This window comes from Sorex araneus, chromosome 7 (genome assembly GCF_027595985.1).
Source record: "Sorex araneus isolate mSorAra2 chromosome 7, mSorAra2.pri, whole genome shotgun sequence".
Classification (NCBI taxonomy): domain Eukaryota; kingdom Metazoa; phylum Chordata; class Mammalia; order Eulipotyphla; family Soricidae; genus Sorex; species Sorex araneus.
In genome coordinates this window covers 11,804,355-11,820,749 of record NC_073308.1, presented here as the reverse complement: position 1 = coordinate 11,820,749, position 16,395 = coordinate 11,804,355, and the positions used below count along the sequence as shown (strand labels likewise).

The following is a 16,395-nucleotide window of genomic DNA, read 5'->3' as shown; positions in this document are numbered from 1 at the left end:
GGTGCAGGCTGTTGCCTCAGGTTGACTCGAGGCTCCGAGGCTCCGGGGCTACCCCTGCAGTGTGTGGATGGCCATGCAGAACTGGGATGAACTGGGGAGCTGAGAGACCCAGCTCTGCCCCTGAGCCCTCCCCCTGGCCCTGTTGCCTGTGAACCCCATGCCCTGGACTCCACCTGACTGCCATGACCTTTCTTCCCCAAGGCCTCTGGGCTGTGGGTGATGAGCCCAAACGGAGCAAGAATCTCTGGGACCATTCCCGAGACTCTGCCCAGCTCCGCCCTGGGTGAGAGATCTGGAGAAGCTAGGCCAAGAAGCAGGCACCACCTCAGGCCCGGCTCCCACGGGAGCTGGGGACCCTGGTCTGCTAAGCACAGGGCAGGGGCTGGGGGAGGAGTTCTCTGGGCTGGTCTTGGAGGCAGGCTTTCCCCCAACAGCTGAGGAGGCCCTGCAAGGCCAGAGTGGGCCTGCCATTCTCACAAGAGAAAAACGATTAGTCATGAGGGCTGGCGAGTCTCAGTGCCTGAGCACTGCAGAGAGGAGCCCCAGGGTGCACAGAGCTGGGTGTGGCCCCAAAGACAGAGGGGCAATAACAAACAGGAACCAGGGGAGCCCCAGGACCAACCCCCAGGCCCCACACAGCCAAGCAGGCGGGCGCTCACCTCCTCCACACCAATGGGTGATAAAGAAGGGGGAGCTGGCCAGGTGGGCTTTGCTGCCCATGGACAGGGCCCACCAGCTGTCTGCTTCCAGGGAAGCCCCGCATAGACGCCCTTCCAGGGCAGCTGGTCAGCGCCCACCACACCTGTGCCCGCTCAGCGCCTCCATGGGCCTCTGCCAGGGTGGGACCAAGTGAGGGGCGCTGTGCAGTAGGGGACAGGCCGCGGCTGCTGGGGCACGGCCACAAGCTGTGTGGACAGGCAGGCCCTAGAGAGGCCGCCCTGGCCCCTGCACGCACGGACTCCCGCGGCAGGCGCGCTGCGATACGCTGGGGAACTCTTGGGGCCGCAGGAGGCACACACCCAGCCGGGCAGAAAACCAGCGTTCTTTATTGAGCTGGGGCCGCTCAGGGGCCCGGCCAGAGCAGGGTGAAGGCCCCGCGGCCGCAGCGGAAATCAGGCTGGGCCTGCTCTGGGCCGCGCTCCACCGAGACCAGGCGCCGCGTCCCGCGCTGGCTCAGGGGGATGCAGTCGGACACGCGCACGGCCAGCGGGCGGCCCTGCCTGGGAAGAGGGCGGCGGGTCAGAATGCCGGCAGGCCAGGACAACTCGCCCCTGGGGACACGCGGGGCAGAAGGACAGCTCGCCCCTGGGGACGCGGGGACGCAGGGCAGCTTGCCCCTGGGGACGCCGGGGCACAGGGAGGGCAGGCGGGACAGCTCACCCCTGGCAGTGTGCGGCCAGCACGCCCACCAGCTCTCCCACGCGGTTGTCCTGCGGGGGCTGCGCCCGGTGCAGACACACCACCAGGTCGTCGTGGCCCCGTGTGTGCAGCACCACCAGCTGGTCCCGCCCGCTGGTTACGCTCAGTCCGGTCACCTGGGGCGAGGGAAGGGTCAGGGTGCGGGGGAAGGCTTTACAAAGGTCATCGATGCGACGCGTTTAAAGCCTCCATGTTCTTCCTTCTTTTGAGGCCCCAGGGCACCACCCTGCGTGGGGGAGGGGCTTCCTGGTGTGGGCAGGGGTCTGCGCGGGGAGCAGAGGGTAGGGGGCCGCAGGGTGCTCACCTCATCCAGGGGCAGTGCCCGCATCACTCGGTACTGCCGGCCGGGCTCCAGCTTGTACAGGTGCCGGTCGGTGAGCAGCAGCGCCCGGTCCCGGCGCTTGTTGAAGCGGTTCACCTGCAGGGAGGCCATTGGGGGCTCACTTGTCCACACTCTGTGGGAGTGGCCGGCTGTTCCCTCCCTTATCTCTGATTACAGGTGTTTCAGGAGCAGTGGACAGCCCTGAGCTGGGGCTGCCCTGTTGTCCACCGCCTGACCCTGCCAACCGTCCCTATACACCCTGTACCCCACCACCCAGCCCTGGCCTTCCTGGCCCTGACCACTGCTCACCCCTGGCACCCCGCCCTGGCCCTGCACCCCTGTTCCCTGGCCCCTCCAGCCCTCCTCACCTTCCGGACGTGGCAGGAGAAGAGAACCATGCTGAAGCCATCCTTCTCCCTCAGGCTCCGCAGCTGCTGAGCAAACAGATCTGAGGCCGCAGGATTGTCTGTGGCCTGTGGGCAGAGGGGCCAGCTGGCACAGGGTCCCCAGCACCCCTTGTGAACAAGCACAGTCACCCTCCCCTCGGGCTGACCCTGGCCAGCCTGCTGCTCCCCAGGCCTCAGATGCATGCCCACGGCCCTCCCAACCCCGGGGTCTCTGGGGGTCTTTGTTCCTGGGAGGCCCAGGCCAAGTGATCAGACATATCTCCACACAGGGCCTGGGCCTCCTCCTGCCCAGTAGGACTCCTCCTGGGAATGGGGGCTCTGCTGAGAGCAGGGTCCAGGCTAGATGAGGAACATCTGGAGTGCAGCTGTGGGTGCAGCAAGGTGAGTCAAGACCCGGAGACTTCAAAGGAAATAGCAGAACAGGGCAGGGTCCACGGACAGACAGACAGACAGATGGGGCAGAACATAGCTGGGCTGGGCAGGGCCGCGGCCCCCTGGCTCTGTAGCTGCTGACACTCACTGAAGACAAGTAGTCCTGGCTCCAGGCCCGCAGGCAGCCCCAGTCCGGCCGCAGCCCCTGCAGGGCGCCCATGGCCGCAACCTTGGCTTTGATCTGGGCCACATCAGAAGGGGGGATGTTCTTTATCAGCTGCCACGCCCGCCACCTGAGGGGTCAAAGGGTGTCACGCATCCCAGTACAGGCCCCGTGTATCCCATACAGGCATTGCTGCCCACCTGCAGGGCCTCTCAGGGCCTCTCTGCCAGAGAACTACCCAGCCCTCCAGACCCACTCCGAGGCAGTGTCCCCATTCCCGCCTGCTCCCACTCCCCTCCGCAGGCCCCTCGCCAGGAAGCCTGCACCTGAGCCCCCTGCACGCAGGGGCATCACAGGTTCAGGCACCGCTGCTTCTCCCACGAGAGTCCCTGTGTCCCAGAGGGGCGCCAGTCCTGCTCCCCTTCATCCAGCAGACGCTGGCGGGGCAGGGCAAGGCAGCCGGTCTGAGTGGTACCTGCAGAAGAGCACCTGGCAGGAGTCCTGGAAAGGCTGCAGCACGGTGGGGGGCTGGGGCCAGACCATGTCCCGCCCATACAATGGGGGCTGCCGCACGGCCTGGAACTGCTGCTGTAGCCTGGCCAGGTGGGCGCGCACCTTGTGCCTCCGGAAGCAGCGCATGATGGTGTAGATGGCCCTGAGCCGCCGGCAGCGCCACCGCGCCAGGGTGCCCCGCCATGCCTGGGGAGAGGGCAGAGGAGAGCCCTGGGTCAGGTCTCGCTGGGCTGCCCCACCACGCCCCTTCTCCGGGAAGCACCTGCTTCACCCATGCCTGAGTCTCTGGCTGCATCTGTGGCGCTGTCATAACCAGCTCCTGGAAAGAGCTGTTCTCACCACCTGCCCTTAAACTGCCCTTCCAGGGCCAGAGAGAGTGCAGTGGGGAGGGCGTTTGCCTTGCACACAGCTGACCTGGGTTCAATCCTCAGCACCCCTCATGGTCTTCTGAGTCCTCCCAGAGTTCAGAGCCAGGAGGAAGCCCTGAGCACTGCCGGTTGTGGCCCCCCCCCAAAAGAAGCTGTGATTCCCACAGCTGAGCACCCCAGTGTCCCCTGTGAGAGTGAGGGAGGGGGCATGCTTCTTCTTGCAAATGCAACTGACCTGCTTTAGGTTGACTTCTGGCTCAGAGGAGAGCTAAGACAGAAGGCCACCCCAGGGCGACCCAGAAATATACCCCTCCCAGGGACAGCAGCTCTAGCTGGAAAGTGACAGGGCATGGACAATGCAGGGTGGCCCAGCAATGAAGCACAAACTTTCGAGAAACCCTGTGTTTGAGATCATGATATTGTGACATTCAAAATGAGCCCCTGGTTGTTGGTTTGGGGGCCACACCCAGTGGTGTTTAGGGGTCACTCTAGGCTTGGAGGTTGGGGATTGCTCCCTGCAGTGCTGGGAGACCGTGTGGTGCCAGGGATAAAACCCAGGCCTCCCGCATGTAAAGACATGCATCAGCCCTTGGAGCATCTCTGCTGCCCCAAGTCACCCCTATGTGTTAAAGGAGATAAATGCAACATTTTGTCACTAATGGGTTTGGTACTTTGGGGGGTGGGGGTTTGGGCTGTATCTGTCAGTTCTGGGAGACCCTGTCACAACCCAAGATTGAACTGGGGTCAAGTCAAGAGCTTCCCTCCAACCCTCTGGACTCCAGTTTCTAAATTGTTGTTTGTGGGCTACCCTGGCAGTGCTCAGGGCTTACTCCTGGCTCTGTGCTTGAGTCACCCCCAGGGGGTTCAGGGGACCCTCTTGTTGTGGTGGTGGTAGTAGGACTCATGCAAGGCAAATGCCTTAAGCCCTGCAGTGTATCTGGTGAGGGAGGGGCCAGGGGCAGGGCTTTAGTGATAGCACTCAGGAGACCTGGTCTAATTCCTGGCCCTGAAAAAAAAAAAGAAAAATGGTAAGAAGCTGTCATGTTTGGGGCTGGAGAGCGTTTAAAGGACTGGGCACATGCCTTGTGCAAAGCAGGAGGCCTGGGTTCCCAAGCACCATCAGGAGTGAACCCTGAGCACTGCTGGTTGTGACCAAAACCAAAACAAAAAATAATAAAGTAAAAAAAAGGTGCTATGGTAACAATAGGGTACTGACCTACATATTTGATACTCAGATGTATGTTTTCTTTTATCAGTGTTAGAGTTCTTAAACTGCTGATGTGAATTTGGTTCTAAAGAATAAAACACTTGTTTTTAGTATATGCTTCCTGAAATAGGGTCCTATGATGTGATTCCCCCCACACACAAACACACACTCCTTTATGTGAATGTGGAGAGAAAGTGAGGGACAAGGTGAGGAGTACACAATCGTCACAGTATAAAATTTTCAGCATTTCTGCTAAAGTGATAAAAAAAAGTTTTGGGGAGAGGTGGATAACAGCATGATAATTTTTTGAGCACAAGTTAAGGGATTTCAGCTCCAAAATGACCAGTTCCCAGGCTGGAGCGATAGTACAGCGACCTGCCCGGGTTCCATCCTCGGCATCCCACATACTTCCCTGACGCAGAGCCCGGTGTGACCCCCAAACCAAACCAGACTAAGTGGCCATTTTCAGGAGCAGCCGCCAGGCGGCGCAGCGGGCGCGGGCAGCAGGCGGGTTCTCACCGCGCCGGCAGCCTCTCCTCTAGCCCCGCTACTGCCGAGTGGCAGGACAAAGGAAGGAAGCCAGGTGCTCCCAAGTTCTCACGCCTCCAAATCTTGTTTGGAGTCCCTCGATTCGCCGAAGCCTGAAGCTGAGCGCCGCGGAACTAAGGTGACCTGGAAGGCACCCACACTTGTTGCCTGAGTAGCGCTGGGGGGGTCCCAGGGTCCCTGTCCGCGGGGATGCTGGGTGCACAGATCTCACACCCCTCCCACCCGTTAGAGGAGCCGCCCGCCCCGCCCATGAACCACGCCCACACACCACGCCACGCCCACACGACCGCATACGTCGCTTGAACCCTCTAGGCCCCGCCCATAAAGCCCCGCCCACACGCCCGTCCCTTCTGGCACCGCCCACATGGTTCACTCCGTTGCTTGCACCGCCCTTCCGGGCCACACCCACACAAGTTACGCCCACGACATGCTCCGCCCAGGCCCCGCCCCGGCCCGCCCCCTCTCACCTTCTGCAGCAGCAGCACGATGATGGGGATGAGGCGGGCTCTGCTCTGCTCCAGCGTGACCAATGTTCGGGGCGAGCGGATGAACAGCTTGCTGTGGCCGAAGGCCACGTCGTCCTGCAGCCCGTGCTGCTCCAGGAGGGCGCTCACGGCTGCCCGGTCAGAACCCAGCAGGTGATTGGGCCACGTGTACTCACAAGTCATCTTGTACCTGTCACCGCAGGACCCGCAGAGGACGTGAGCCCCGGGGTGAGCTCCCTCCTCGCGCGCCCTCCGGACCATCCCCGGCAGCACCTGCCCTACCTGCCCCTGCCGCCCGGCCTGGCCCAACCCTGCCTCTGTGCTCTGCCTCCATGCCCTTGGCTCACTGGCCTCTGCGGCACGCAGGGACAGGAGAGGGGGTCTGTACCTGAGCAGAAAGCGGGAGTAGGGCTGGCGGGAGGCAAAGCCAGCCCTGCGGACCCTCACATTCTCCAACAGCCCCAGGTACGTGACCTGGTGGCAGCAGTGACTCTCATCCAGCCTCCGGGCCACCTTGTCTTCGTTGGGCTTGATACAGCGAACATAGAAGGGCTCCTGCCAGGGATAGGACAGTGCGGAGTGGGGCACTGGGACAGGAGAGCTGTGTGCAGTGGGGAGGCGGGGAGCAAAGGGTGGTGGTGGAGCAGGAGCCTGAGGCTGGGGGATGCTGGGCCAGCAGAAGAGGCCCCCAAGGCCAGTCGGTCTGGGCAGCTGTGCCCACCCACTCCATCTCTCACATAGGCTCCCAGACTGTCCTGGGTATTGTCCAGCCACGCTAGCTCCCTGTGGCACCATGCTTCCTAAGAAAGACAGTGCTCCTATCCCAATGCTCCCACCCAGTGCTCCTTGCTCAGTGCTCCTGCCCCAGTGTTCCTGTCCACATGCTCCTGCACCACCACAACTTATGGCTTCCCCTGTCCTCCTATGGCCCCAGGGCCATGACCCTCAAGCTCAGAGTAGGAATCCCAGACCTCACCAGAAATCCCACACCCAGATTCTGCTGTTCCCATCGTGAGAGGTGTGAGTGCAGCAGGCTGGGCGGCCACACCCTTCCTCAGGACATGCAGTTGCAGGTCAGGCAGAGACAGTGGCTCGGAGGCCTTACCTTGGAGGCCAAGTTCTCCACCAGAGCCACCATGGAGTTCTTGAAGAGCGTGCCTGCTGTCAGGGGCCTCCTGGTCACCTCAGTGATGTCCTGTTGCCCGTCCGGCCACATGGCCCGCATGATGGGGTCCGTGCTGTGGACACAGGCTGCATGCCCAGCTGCCCTGCCTTAGCCCTTGAGGCCCCATGGCCTTTGTGCAGGGCTGGGAGGTGGGCTCAGAAACTGAGCGGCCCGGACCTTCAGCCTCAAGCCACCCAGGAGTGCAGTAGGTGTCCCATTACCTGTTGTATAGGAGCCGCTTGAAGTCCTGAAAGAGGGAATCTCTGTTCTTGTCGATGAAGCCCTCCACTGAGTACCTGCAGGCACAGGCCTGTGAGGGTGTCTGCGAGCCTCTTGCCCCCACCTGCCCGGCTCTCTCCCCCATGTTTCCCTGAGTCACTCTCCACCAAGCAGCCCCCTGCTCCCAAAGGCGCACTCACGACCAGTTACTCAAGCTCTCTATGCCTGCTGCCAGGCCAGGCTCAGCAGTTTCCATGAGTCTCCATGATGGTCATCAGGCTGTACCTCCTGAGCACTGAGAACTCAGACTCCACTGCCTGTTCCTTGCTAGAAAGCTCAGTGCCAGAGTCTAGGTTCTACTTCTGGCAGGCTCAGGCCAGCTGCCTGGACACGGCTCCACTGAGCTCCCACCTCTACCCCATATGATCTGGGCAGCAACACTGGTGGTCCCCGTGCGTCCAGTGATTTCTGCATGTGCATGTGCTCAGACTATGGACTGGTGAGCAAGTGTGTGAGCACGACCACAGTGGGAATGTGACATGAGCCTGCAAGAGCACTGCAGTGAGAGCACTGTGATCCCTGAAGTACTGTGACAAGCATGGGAGCACCACAGCTCAAAAGTACAGACATCCAGGGGTGAGCCCCGCCACCGGCCACCAGGACAGCAGCAGAGGACAAGCTTAAGGGCTTGCATGTGGGTTTGGTCAACAGATCTGATCAACATCCTGCTGTTCCATTCATCCCATTCTATTCTCCCGTTCTGTTTCCCTGTTACTGCGCCACACGTGGTGGTGCTCAGGGCTCTATGCTCAGGCTCTGTGCTTAGGGCTCACTCTGGTCTCTGTGTTCAAGGAACACTGCTGGCAATATTTAGGGAACCATATGCAGTGCCAGGGATTGAAGCGGGTTGGTCATATGCAAGGCAAACCTCTTATCCACTATACTATCTCTCTAGCCCAGATAAGCATTTTTATATGTTTACTTTGGTGTATTGTTTTTTAACCATTTCTGAAGCTGCCCGGGATCAAGGCAGGCTGGCAGCATGGATACATCCACCTTATCTGCACTAGCACTCTGGTTCCAGGGGAACATTTTTATCTTATTGATCTATTTTTTATTTTTGGGTCATGCCCAGCAGTGCTCAGGGGTTCCTCCTGTCTCTGTGATGAGGAGTCACACCTGGTAATGTCATGACTATATGTGATGCCAGGGATCAAATTGGGGTTGACTGCATAAAACAGTACCTACGCGTTGTCTCTACGGGCCTGGACAGGCATTGTGTAAAGTTATCCCAAAGATACACTGGTACTGAGAACGACTGTTTTAAGGTCACTCCCTGATTTTTCACATATAAGTCCGGTGAAGGGTTTGATTTCAGTGCTTTAAGAAGGGGGGTAGAGGGGGCGGCTGTGGCCCGAGAGATAGTACAGTGGGCAGGGAGGGCACTTGCCTTACACTGGGCTCAGGCCGACTGGGGCTGGAGCCCAGACCCCCGCATTGAGCGGCCAGGCGTAATTCCTGGGGTAGAGCCAGGGCAGAAGTAAGCCTGAGCACAGCCGGGTGTGGCCCCTCAGAAAAAAGGGGGAGGCAAAGGGGCAGCCCGTCAGCCTGCCCGCCCCGCACCCGGCCTTACGTGACGTCCCCCGCGTAGTGCTTGATGCGGAAATCCCGGCCGAACTCCATGGTCTTGTCGGTGGGGCACAGCTGTGGGGCGGCACACGTGAGTGGGGGGCGGGGGGGCGGCCCGGGCACGCCCCCGTGGGGCGCACGGCGCAGCGCACCTGGCGGCTGGTGTAGTGCGGGTGGTGGCGGTGGTGCGTGTCCAGCGTCTGCAGGAAGAGGCGATCGGTGACAGTGCCCGCCGTGCAGCAGGCCTCCTCCAGAACGGCCAGGATGCCGCGGTGCGGCCGCTCCACCAGCTCCACGATGGCCGCGTTGTTGAAGTACTCCACCTGGACACAGAGCCGCCAGCGCCTCCTCGCGTGCCCGGCCCGCGCTCCGCCCCCTCCCCCCTCCCCGCCGCACTCACCGCCTGCCAGGCGATGCCCTCCCGCTCATACTCCTCCTGCTCCTGCTTCAGGATGAGCTGGATGAAAAGCTGCTGCAGCTTCTCGTTGCAGTAGTTGATGCAGAGCTGCTCGAAGCTGCCGGCAGGCCGCACTGTCACCTAGCGCTCGCCCAGCAACACTGCACTGCACTGGCTGTTGCTCTGGGCCCCTGGTCTCCCTACCCCCACCTCCGGCTCACACTCTTCAAAGCAGAGTTTTTGGGTTGGGTTAGGTGTTGGGACCACACTGACGGTGCTCAGGGCTTACTCCTGGCTTTGCACTCAGGGACAACTCCTGGCGGGGCTCAGGGGACCCTGGAGGAAGCCAGGCATCCCTCACTTAAGGGGAAGTAACCCAAGATTTTGTCTTCCTTGTCACTGCCAGGTGGACAACACAGCATGAGGCATGAGGCAGGGACCAGAGGGGACAGTCCCCAAGGAGCCTGCTCCCTTCCCAGCTGTGTTCCTGGGCCCTAATCGGGAGCGGGTGGGGGTGTGCTTGGCCACCCACCTGTTGACTGGGAGCACCTCGAAGCCGTAGATGTCCAGCACACCAATAACCGTGTCCTTCCCGTGGCGCCTGGGGTCCCGGTCCCGTGTCTCCATGACACTGTTGATGCGAGCCACAACCCACTCAAAGAGCCTCTGGTAGACGGCCTGTGAGGACGCCAGGAGCCTGCTACCAGAGCTGCGTCTGGCCCTCACCTCTTCGGGAAGGCTGCTTGGGCCCACCAACCCCACCTCCTTCTCCCAGAGAACCTTGGCACAGGCATCGCGGGCGTAGCTGGCCTCTGCCGACGTGTGGCCCTTCTCAATGAGCTCCCGGCCTCCCGAGGCCACAGTGCGGGACAGCAGACAGCGCAACAGCATGTCCCGGGGCGTGGCGGTCAGCTCAGCCACGTGATCCACCAGCTCCTCTGCCACCACCGCCACATGCCCCTGCTCTGACTCATCCTCTGCCGTCTCCACAAACTCGATGTTTCCCTGGTGAAGGGAAGTGTAAAGGGGCCAGACTTTCTGCTCCCTGCTGAGCGGGGAGGAAGGGAAGGCAGTGCGGGCGAGCAGAGCTGCCTCAGGCGGCTGAGATGGGCCCCAGAGCCTTCCCCAAGGCACCCGGACTCTTGAAGGATCCCGCTGCATGGCCCAAGCTCTGCCCCACCTGCTTCTCCAGATCCCGCAGAGAAGAGGCTCAGAAGCAGCGAGTGACCAGCCAAAGCCACACAGCTCCAGAATGACAGAAGACGCTGGCACACCAAGCACTGCCTCATCGCGGGGCCTGACATGCCTCGTCCTGAGCAGGAACGAGGCTCAGGACGGAGCCTCAGCCAAAGCCACTGCATTTTCGGCAGAGAGGAGTTGACCAAAGGCCTCCCGAGGCAGCTGTCAGTGCAGTGGGAAAGCCCCAGCCCCCTGGGCAGCTCACCAGGTGCAGTATGGCGGCCAGGACCCGGCGTACAGAGCACACCTCCTCTGTACTGAACCCAATGACCCGCATGGCCTCTTCAACCGCCTGTTGGTGGTTCCTCTCATCCGTGTCCAAGACCTGGGGGAGAAGGGACTCAGCACACCAGAGCCAGACTGAATCCCAAGCCCTCTGTCCCTGCACTGATTTCCCCCCAAGACCACCGAGCAGGGCCCCGAAAGCCCCAGTGAACAGCTGCCACTTGCCTGTGCCAAGACTGCGGGACAAGGAATGGATCAGCCAGACTCACAGAGAGCTCAGCCCCCACCTACACTGAGTCCCGCCACACTCACACTGAGCCCCGCCCCCCAAAACTGAGCCACACCTCCACGTACACTGAGCCCCGCCCCCACACTGAACCAAACCCCATCTACACTGAGCCCTGCCCCACATACACTGAGCCACACCCCCATCTACACAGAGCTCCGCCACACCTACACTGAGCCACAACCCCACCTACACTGAGCCTTGCCCCACTCACACTGAGTCCCGCCCCCACACTGAGCCACACCCCCACCTGCACTGAGCCCTGCCCCGCCCACAGTGAGCCATACCCCCACCTACACTGAGCCCTGCCCCACTCACACTGAGTCCCGCCCCCACACTGAGCCACACCCCCACGTACACTGAGCCCCGCCCCACTCATACTGAGCCACACCCCCACCTACACTGAGCCCCGCCCCTCCCACAGTGAGCCACACTTCACTTACACTGAGCCCCGCCCTGCTCATGCTGAGCCACACCCCCACCTACACTGAGCCCCGCCCTGCTCATGCTGAGCCACACCCCCACCTACACTGAGCCCCGCCCTGCTCACACTGAGCCACACCCCCACCTACACTGAGCCCTGCCCCACTCACACTGAGCCCTGCTCCCTGGCGGGTGAAGTTGTACAGCGCAGGGTTTCTCTGCAGGTGAAGCGTTCGCAGCTCCTCGTCCTCACACCCTCTCAGCATCTGTGGGATCATGGCACCCTCAGTTAGGGTCCCCGTGTGCCAGGCTGTTCCTCTACCTCTGTGACTCTCCCCTCCCAGGCATTCACAGAAGGTGTGAACACTGCCAGCGAGCTGCCGCTTCCACTTAAGCGGTCAGAGTCCACGGGAGTGAAGGGCTGGTCTGACACCCAGTGGTTCTGACCCATATTTGGCTGGTTTTGATCCGTCTCCAGGAGAAACAGGCTAAATGTCTCTCGGGAATAAACAGAAAGAGCCCCCAGTTGTACCCAGAGCTACCATCCTCCTCCGCCCCCCACATGGTCTTAGCACCCTCAAGGGGCTGGGGGTGCCCACACTGGGGAACACTGGTACTGAACCCAGTCAATAAGAACCCACATCAGGGGTGATGCAGTGCAGACACTGTCCAAGACCAGGTAGAAGCAACTTTAGCGACTGACACAGCTTCAAACAGGGGATTGGTCTCAGTGGATCTGCTAGTGTAGACTTCCAGCATCCAGAGAGCACCCACTAAGTGAGTCAGACCTGATTTAGAAACAGGTCAGTCATGGCATAGACACAGCCTCAGTGAAGCTGGGCAGGGAGGGTGGTGGACCGGCCCTGCCCCCCATGTAGCCTACCTGGTAGAAGGCGTGGAAGTTCCTCTCCCCCACGTGCTGCTTGAGGACCCGGGACTGTGAGGAGAGGGGGCGGCTGAGTGAGGCTCCCCTCTGGCCCCAAGCACAGCAGGAGGTGCGGGCTTGCTGGGGAGTCCTGGGGCCCTGAGGATGGACTGGGTGCGGCTGCCCTGCCGGTACACTTGCCAGGGACCTGGGCATGGAGGGGGCTATGCGTCGTGCCCACCTTCTCCAGCAGGTAGCTGTGAATGTGCCCGCCGATGGGGTCCCCTTTGAAGTCGAAGTTGATGTCCATGTACTTGCCGAAGCGGCTGGAGTTGTGGTTGCGGTTGGTGCGTGCATTGCCGAAGGCCTCCAGCACGCAGGTAGACTTGAGCAGCACCTCCTTGACCCTGAACAGTGGGGGCAGGGGGCCATCATAATGCAGGCCCCTTGCTGTGAGGTGCAGCCTACTCCAGCACTCTCCATGTGAGGACCTGCCGTCTGTGGTGGCCTTCACTCAGCTGCCCATGCGCACCAGGGACAAGGGGTGGGCAGATGCTTGGAAAGGTTGCTGCACACAGCTGTGTGAGGCATGAGCTGGTGTGAGCTGGTGGGAGGTGGGAGGTGGGAGCTGGTGGGAGGTGGGAGCTGGTTGAAATGTGAGCTGGTGAGAGGTATAAGGTGTGAGCTGGGGGAGGTGTGAGCTGGTGGGAGGTGTGAGCTGGTGAGAGGTGGGAGCTGGTGGGAGGTGAGAGCTGGTGGGAGGTGGGAGCTGGTGGGAGGTGGGAGCTGGTGGGAGGTGAGAGCTGGTGGGAGGTGGGAGCTGGTTGAAATGTGAGCTGGTGAGAGGTATAAGGTATGAGCTGGGGGAGGTGTGAGCTGGTGAGAGGTGTGAGCTGGTGGGAGGTGGGAGCTGGTGGGAGGTGGGAGCTGGTGTGAATGTGAGCTGGTGAGAGGTATAAGGTGTGAGCTGGGGGAGGTGTGAGCTGGTGGGAGGTGTGAACTGGTGGGAGGTGGGAGCTGGTGTGAAATGTGAGCTGGTGAGAGGTATAAGGTGTGAACTGGGGGAGGTGTGATCTGGTGGGAGGTGTGAGCTGGTAAGAGGTGGGAGCTGGTGGGAGGTGGGAGCTGGTGGGAGGTGGGAGCTGGTGAGAGGTGGGAGCTGGTGGGTGGTGGGAGCTGGTGTGAATGTGAGCTGGTGAGAGGTATAAGGTGTGATCTGGTGGGAGGTGTGATCTGGTGAGAGGTGGGAGCTGGTGGGAGGTGGGAGCTGGTGGAGGTGCTGATCCTAGGAAAGCCTCTGCTTCCCAGTACCTAGGTGCCTCATTCTTCCCTGAAGGAGACTGCCATCAACTTGCATTCCTCTCCCCGGAACCCCATCTCATCCCATCTCCACAGGAAGCACTATGTCCCCACGAGTCCCCATGTGTAGGACAGAGGGCTCCGATTTCCAGATTTGTACTCTCCACCCTAACCTCCCACCTCCTGTCCGGGGCCTTTGTAACCACTGGCCAGCGCTCCCTTCTGTCGGGCCCCCTGGGGGCTGCTGCACTGCCCTCCCCTTCAGCCTGGCAGCTCCTTGGCAGGGAGGTTTGCAGAGTCCTCGGGGGCTGCTCTGGGCTTGGAGCTCAAGGCAGTGACCAGGGAACTGTGTCGTGTGGGTCGCATGCCCCGACACGCGGGCGCTGGGCTGTGGACGCTATCCCCAGCCGAGCGGCCTGTCCTGAGCATGTGGTGCGTCCCCTGGAGCCTGTGGGCAGAGGGCGCCCTGAGCCTCACCTCTCCACCTCGTCCCTCTGGCTGGGGTTGGTGACGGCAGCGATGTACTGCATGATGTGCTTGCTGGCCTCGGTCTTCCCTGCCCCGCTCTCCCCTGGGGGAGGAAAAGCTAGATCAGCGCCCCTGCCTTGCCCACGCCTGCTCCGGTCCCCTCCCTGACACCAGGTGAGGAGGCGTACCTGAGATGACGATGCAGGTGTCCCTGGCCCGCTGCTTCATGGCACGGTAAGCAGCATTGGCCACCGCGTAGAGGTGGGGCGGCCGCTCGTACAGCTCGCGGCCCTGGTACCGGGCGATGGCTTCAGCTCCGTACAGGGGCAGCTCCTCATAGGGGTTCACGGACACCAGCACCTCACCGATGTAGGTGTAGATGTGGCCCTTCTCAAACCTGCCGGGGAGGGCCGGGCCTCAGCACTCGGGCCACAGATCAGTCAAGCCCCATGACCTGGACATAAGGATCCCCCCAGTGATGAGAGCAGAGAAGGGGCAGGGCTGACCCTAGTCTCCCAGGTGTCCACTGAGGTGTGAGCTGGTGGGAGTCTGCTGGACTATTGGGTGCCCACAGGACACCTGAGCCCTCACTCTGTGAAGGGTGCCCTGACATTACGGGACCCCTCGCTCCATGAAGAGGTGCTGAGAGCACAGGACTAAGCCCCTCACTCTGTGAAGGGTGCCCCAATCACAGGACCCCTGCTGCTCATTCCAAAGGGGGCCAATGTTACTGGACCCCTCAGTCCGTGGACCCAGACCCCTCTTCGTATGAAGGGGGCCTTGGCCTGAGGCCACGATAGGTGAGTCCGAGCCTGCAGGTGGGAGCTGATGTGAGGGGCTAAGACAAAGAGTTGGCAGGGATGTGGGGGAGAGAGAGTTGGCAGGGGTGCAGGGAGCTGAGAGGGCTGGCAGGTACGGGAGGGCTGTCACTTGTTTCCGGTGTGACTCAGGCGGGGACCCAGAGGCAGATCCACCCAGCCACACCCAAGTGCCCACGGGGTGTGGCAGCCACTGCCCCACCCCACCCCTGGCCCGCATGAGGTGACAGCGGGGGCCCTGGGTTGGTCCTCAATTGCTCTGCCTGGGTGGACATCGCCGGAAGTCCCTTCTTGTGCCCTTGTGGGCTGACTGTCAGGGGTTCCTCTTCCTGTGCCCGCCTCTGATGAGGGAAACCAGGGCTCTCTCTCCCCACACCCTGGACACTGTCATTGGGTCCTGCTCTCCCATGTTGGCTGAGCAGCCACGAGCCCCACGAAACAGGATGGTCCTGTCGTAGCTCCTTTGACAAGTGCAACGTAAAACCATGCGTCACTCCGTTACATTGCAGAAGCTTGGTTCCGGTCCGAACCTGCCCTGCACCCCACAACGTCAGTCCTGCTCGGGGAGTCCCAACCCCAAAGCCTACATGTCCCCCCGGGTTTCCCCTGGCTGTCCGGGATGGAGCCAGCTGCCCATGGCCACCCTGGTTGCTCTCCATTCAGCCCTGCCTGCTGCAACCTCAGTGGTGAGTCTGGCCCATTGTCACTTCTGCCAGTTGTAACCCCCAGAGCATCACCCCAGCTTGCCCACCCAAAGCCCTGGGGAGACTTGCCAGCTTCCTCAGACTCAGCCCCACACCTGACAGACACTCGCCCTGTCCGAGATCCTGGCACCCTCCCGGTCCTGAGGAGGAGGCAGCAGGGGCCCTGCGGGGCAGGAGGGAAAGGCTAGGGAGCCCATCCCACCCACCATGCGCTCATCTCTCAGAAAGGGTGTGCATGGTGCTGGTGACGGCCACAGGGAGGCCATGCCCCACTACCTGGCTCGGAGGTTCTTCATGAAGTCTTCCAGTGTCACCTGCTCCAGAAGCACGAAGTCTGGCTGGCCACACTCGGGCCCCTCCTCGGCCTCCATGGCGCTGGCGGGCTGCGGGCGGCAGAGCTTCTCTGCACTCACTCAGCCTCCCTGCACCTCCCTGTGCTGGGGTGAAGCAGGAAGTGGGTTCTGGCGGGAGAACCCGCCCTCCCCTTTAACCACACTCCCTCCCTGGGGGCTCTGACCCCAGCTTCCTGGGCCTGCAACCGCCCGAACACTACGGGATGCTCCAAGGCTGCTGTGTACCCAAGGGCCCCCTGCACTCCAGTCCACTGATAGCCAAGCTACCCAGCCTTGTCAGAAATCTGTGTGATCAGAAGGAAAGAGTGCCAGGGCCAGAACCATACTGCAGGGGGCGCGGCGCTGGTTTAGCTTGTGGCCGACCCTGGTTTGATCCCCGGCACCACAGAGGGTCCCTGAACCTCGCCAGGAACAATCCCTGAGCCAGGAGCTGGCTCCAATCGGGTGTGGGCATGCCACCCCACCAAAAAGCTTCCACTGCCTAGCAGCCCTCTACACGG

General features: G+C 61.6%; 1 protein-coding gene across 1 annotated transcript; it reads right to left on the bottom strand.

Moving 5' to 3' along the window:
- Positions 1–1,063: 1,063 nt before the first annotated feature.
- MYO1G (myosin IG) lies at positions 1,064–15,934 on the bottom strand. Its single transcript, XM_055144659.1, has 22 exons — positions 15,819–15,934; positions 14,209–14,417; positions 14,030–14,123; positions 12,495–12,660; positions 12,272–12,325; positions 11,559–11,654; positions 10,660–10,779; positions 9,996–10,220; positions 9,748–9,893; positions 9,219–9,333; positions 8,971–9,141; positions 8,823–8,893; positions 7,192–7,266; positions 6,911–7,043; positions 6,194–6,360; positions 5,788–5,995; positions 3,159–3,382; positions 2,669–2,813; positions 2,110–2,214; positions 1,724–1,837; positions 1,381–1,535; positions 1,064–1,220 (listed from the first exon to the last, which is right to left on the bottom strand). Exons 1-22 carry the CDS (start codon positions 15,911–15,913, stop codon positions 1,064–1,066), a joined length of 3,045 nt encoding a protein of 1,014 aa, XP_055000634.1. The 5' UTR covers positions 15,914–15,934.
- Positions 15,935–16,395: the final 461 nt, after the last annotated feature.

Bases quoted from the DNA above. Each gene is read 5' to 3' on its own strand.
- MYO1G (XM_055144659.1), bottom strand. From the start codon at position 15,913: ATGGAGGCCGAGGAGGGGCCCGAGTGTGGCCAGCCAGACTTCGTGCTT. The intron at 9,894-9,995 runs GTTCTCTGGGAG...GCGTCCTCACAG, and splicing joins CCCGCGATGCCTGTGCCAAG to GCCGTCTACCAGAGGCTCTT. The intron at 6,361-6,910 runs GTAAGGCCTCCG...TATCCCTGGCAG, and splicing joins TGGAGAACTTGGCCTCCAAG to GAGCCCTTCTATGTTCGCTG.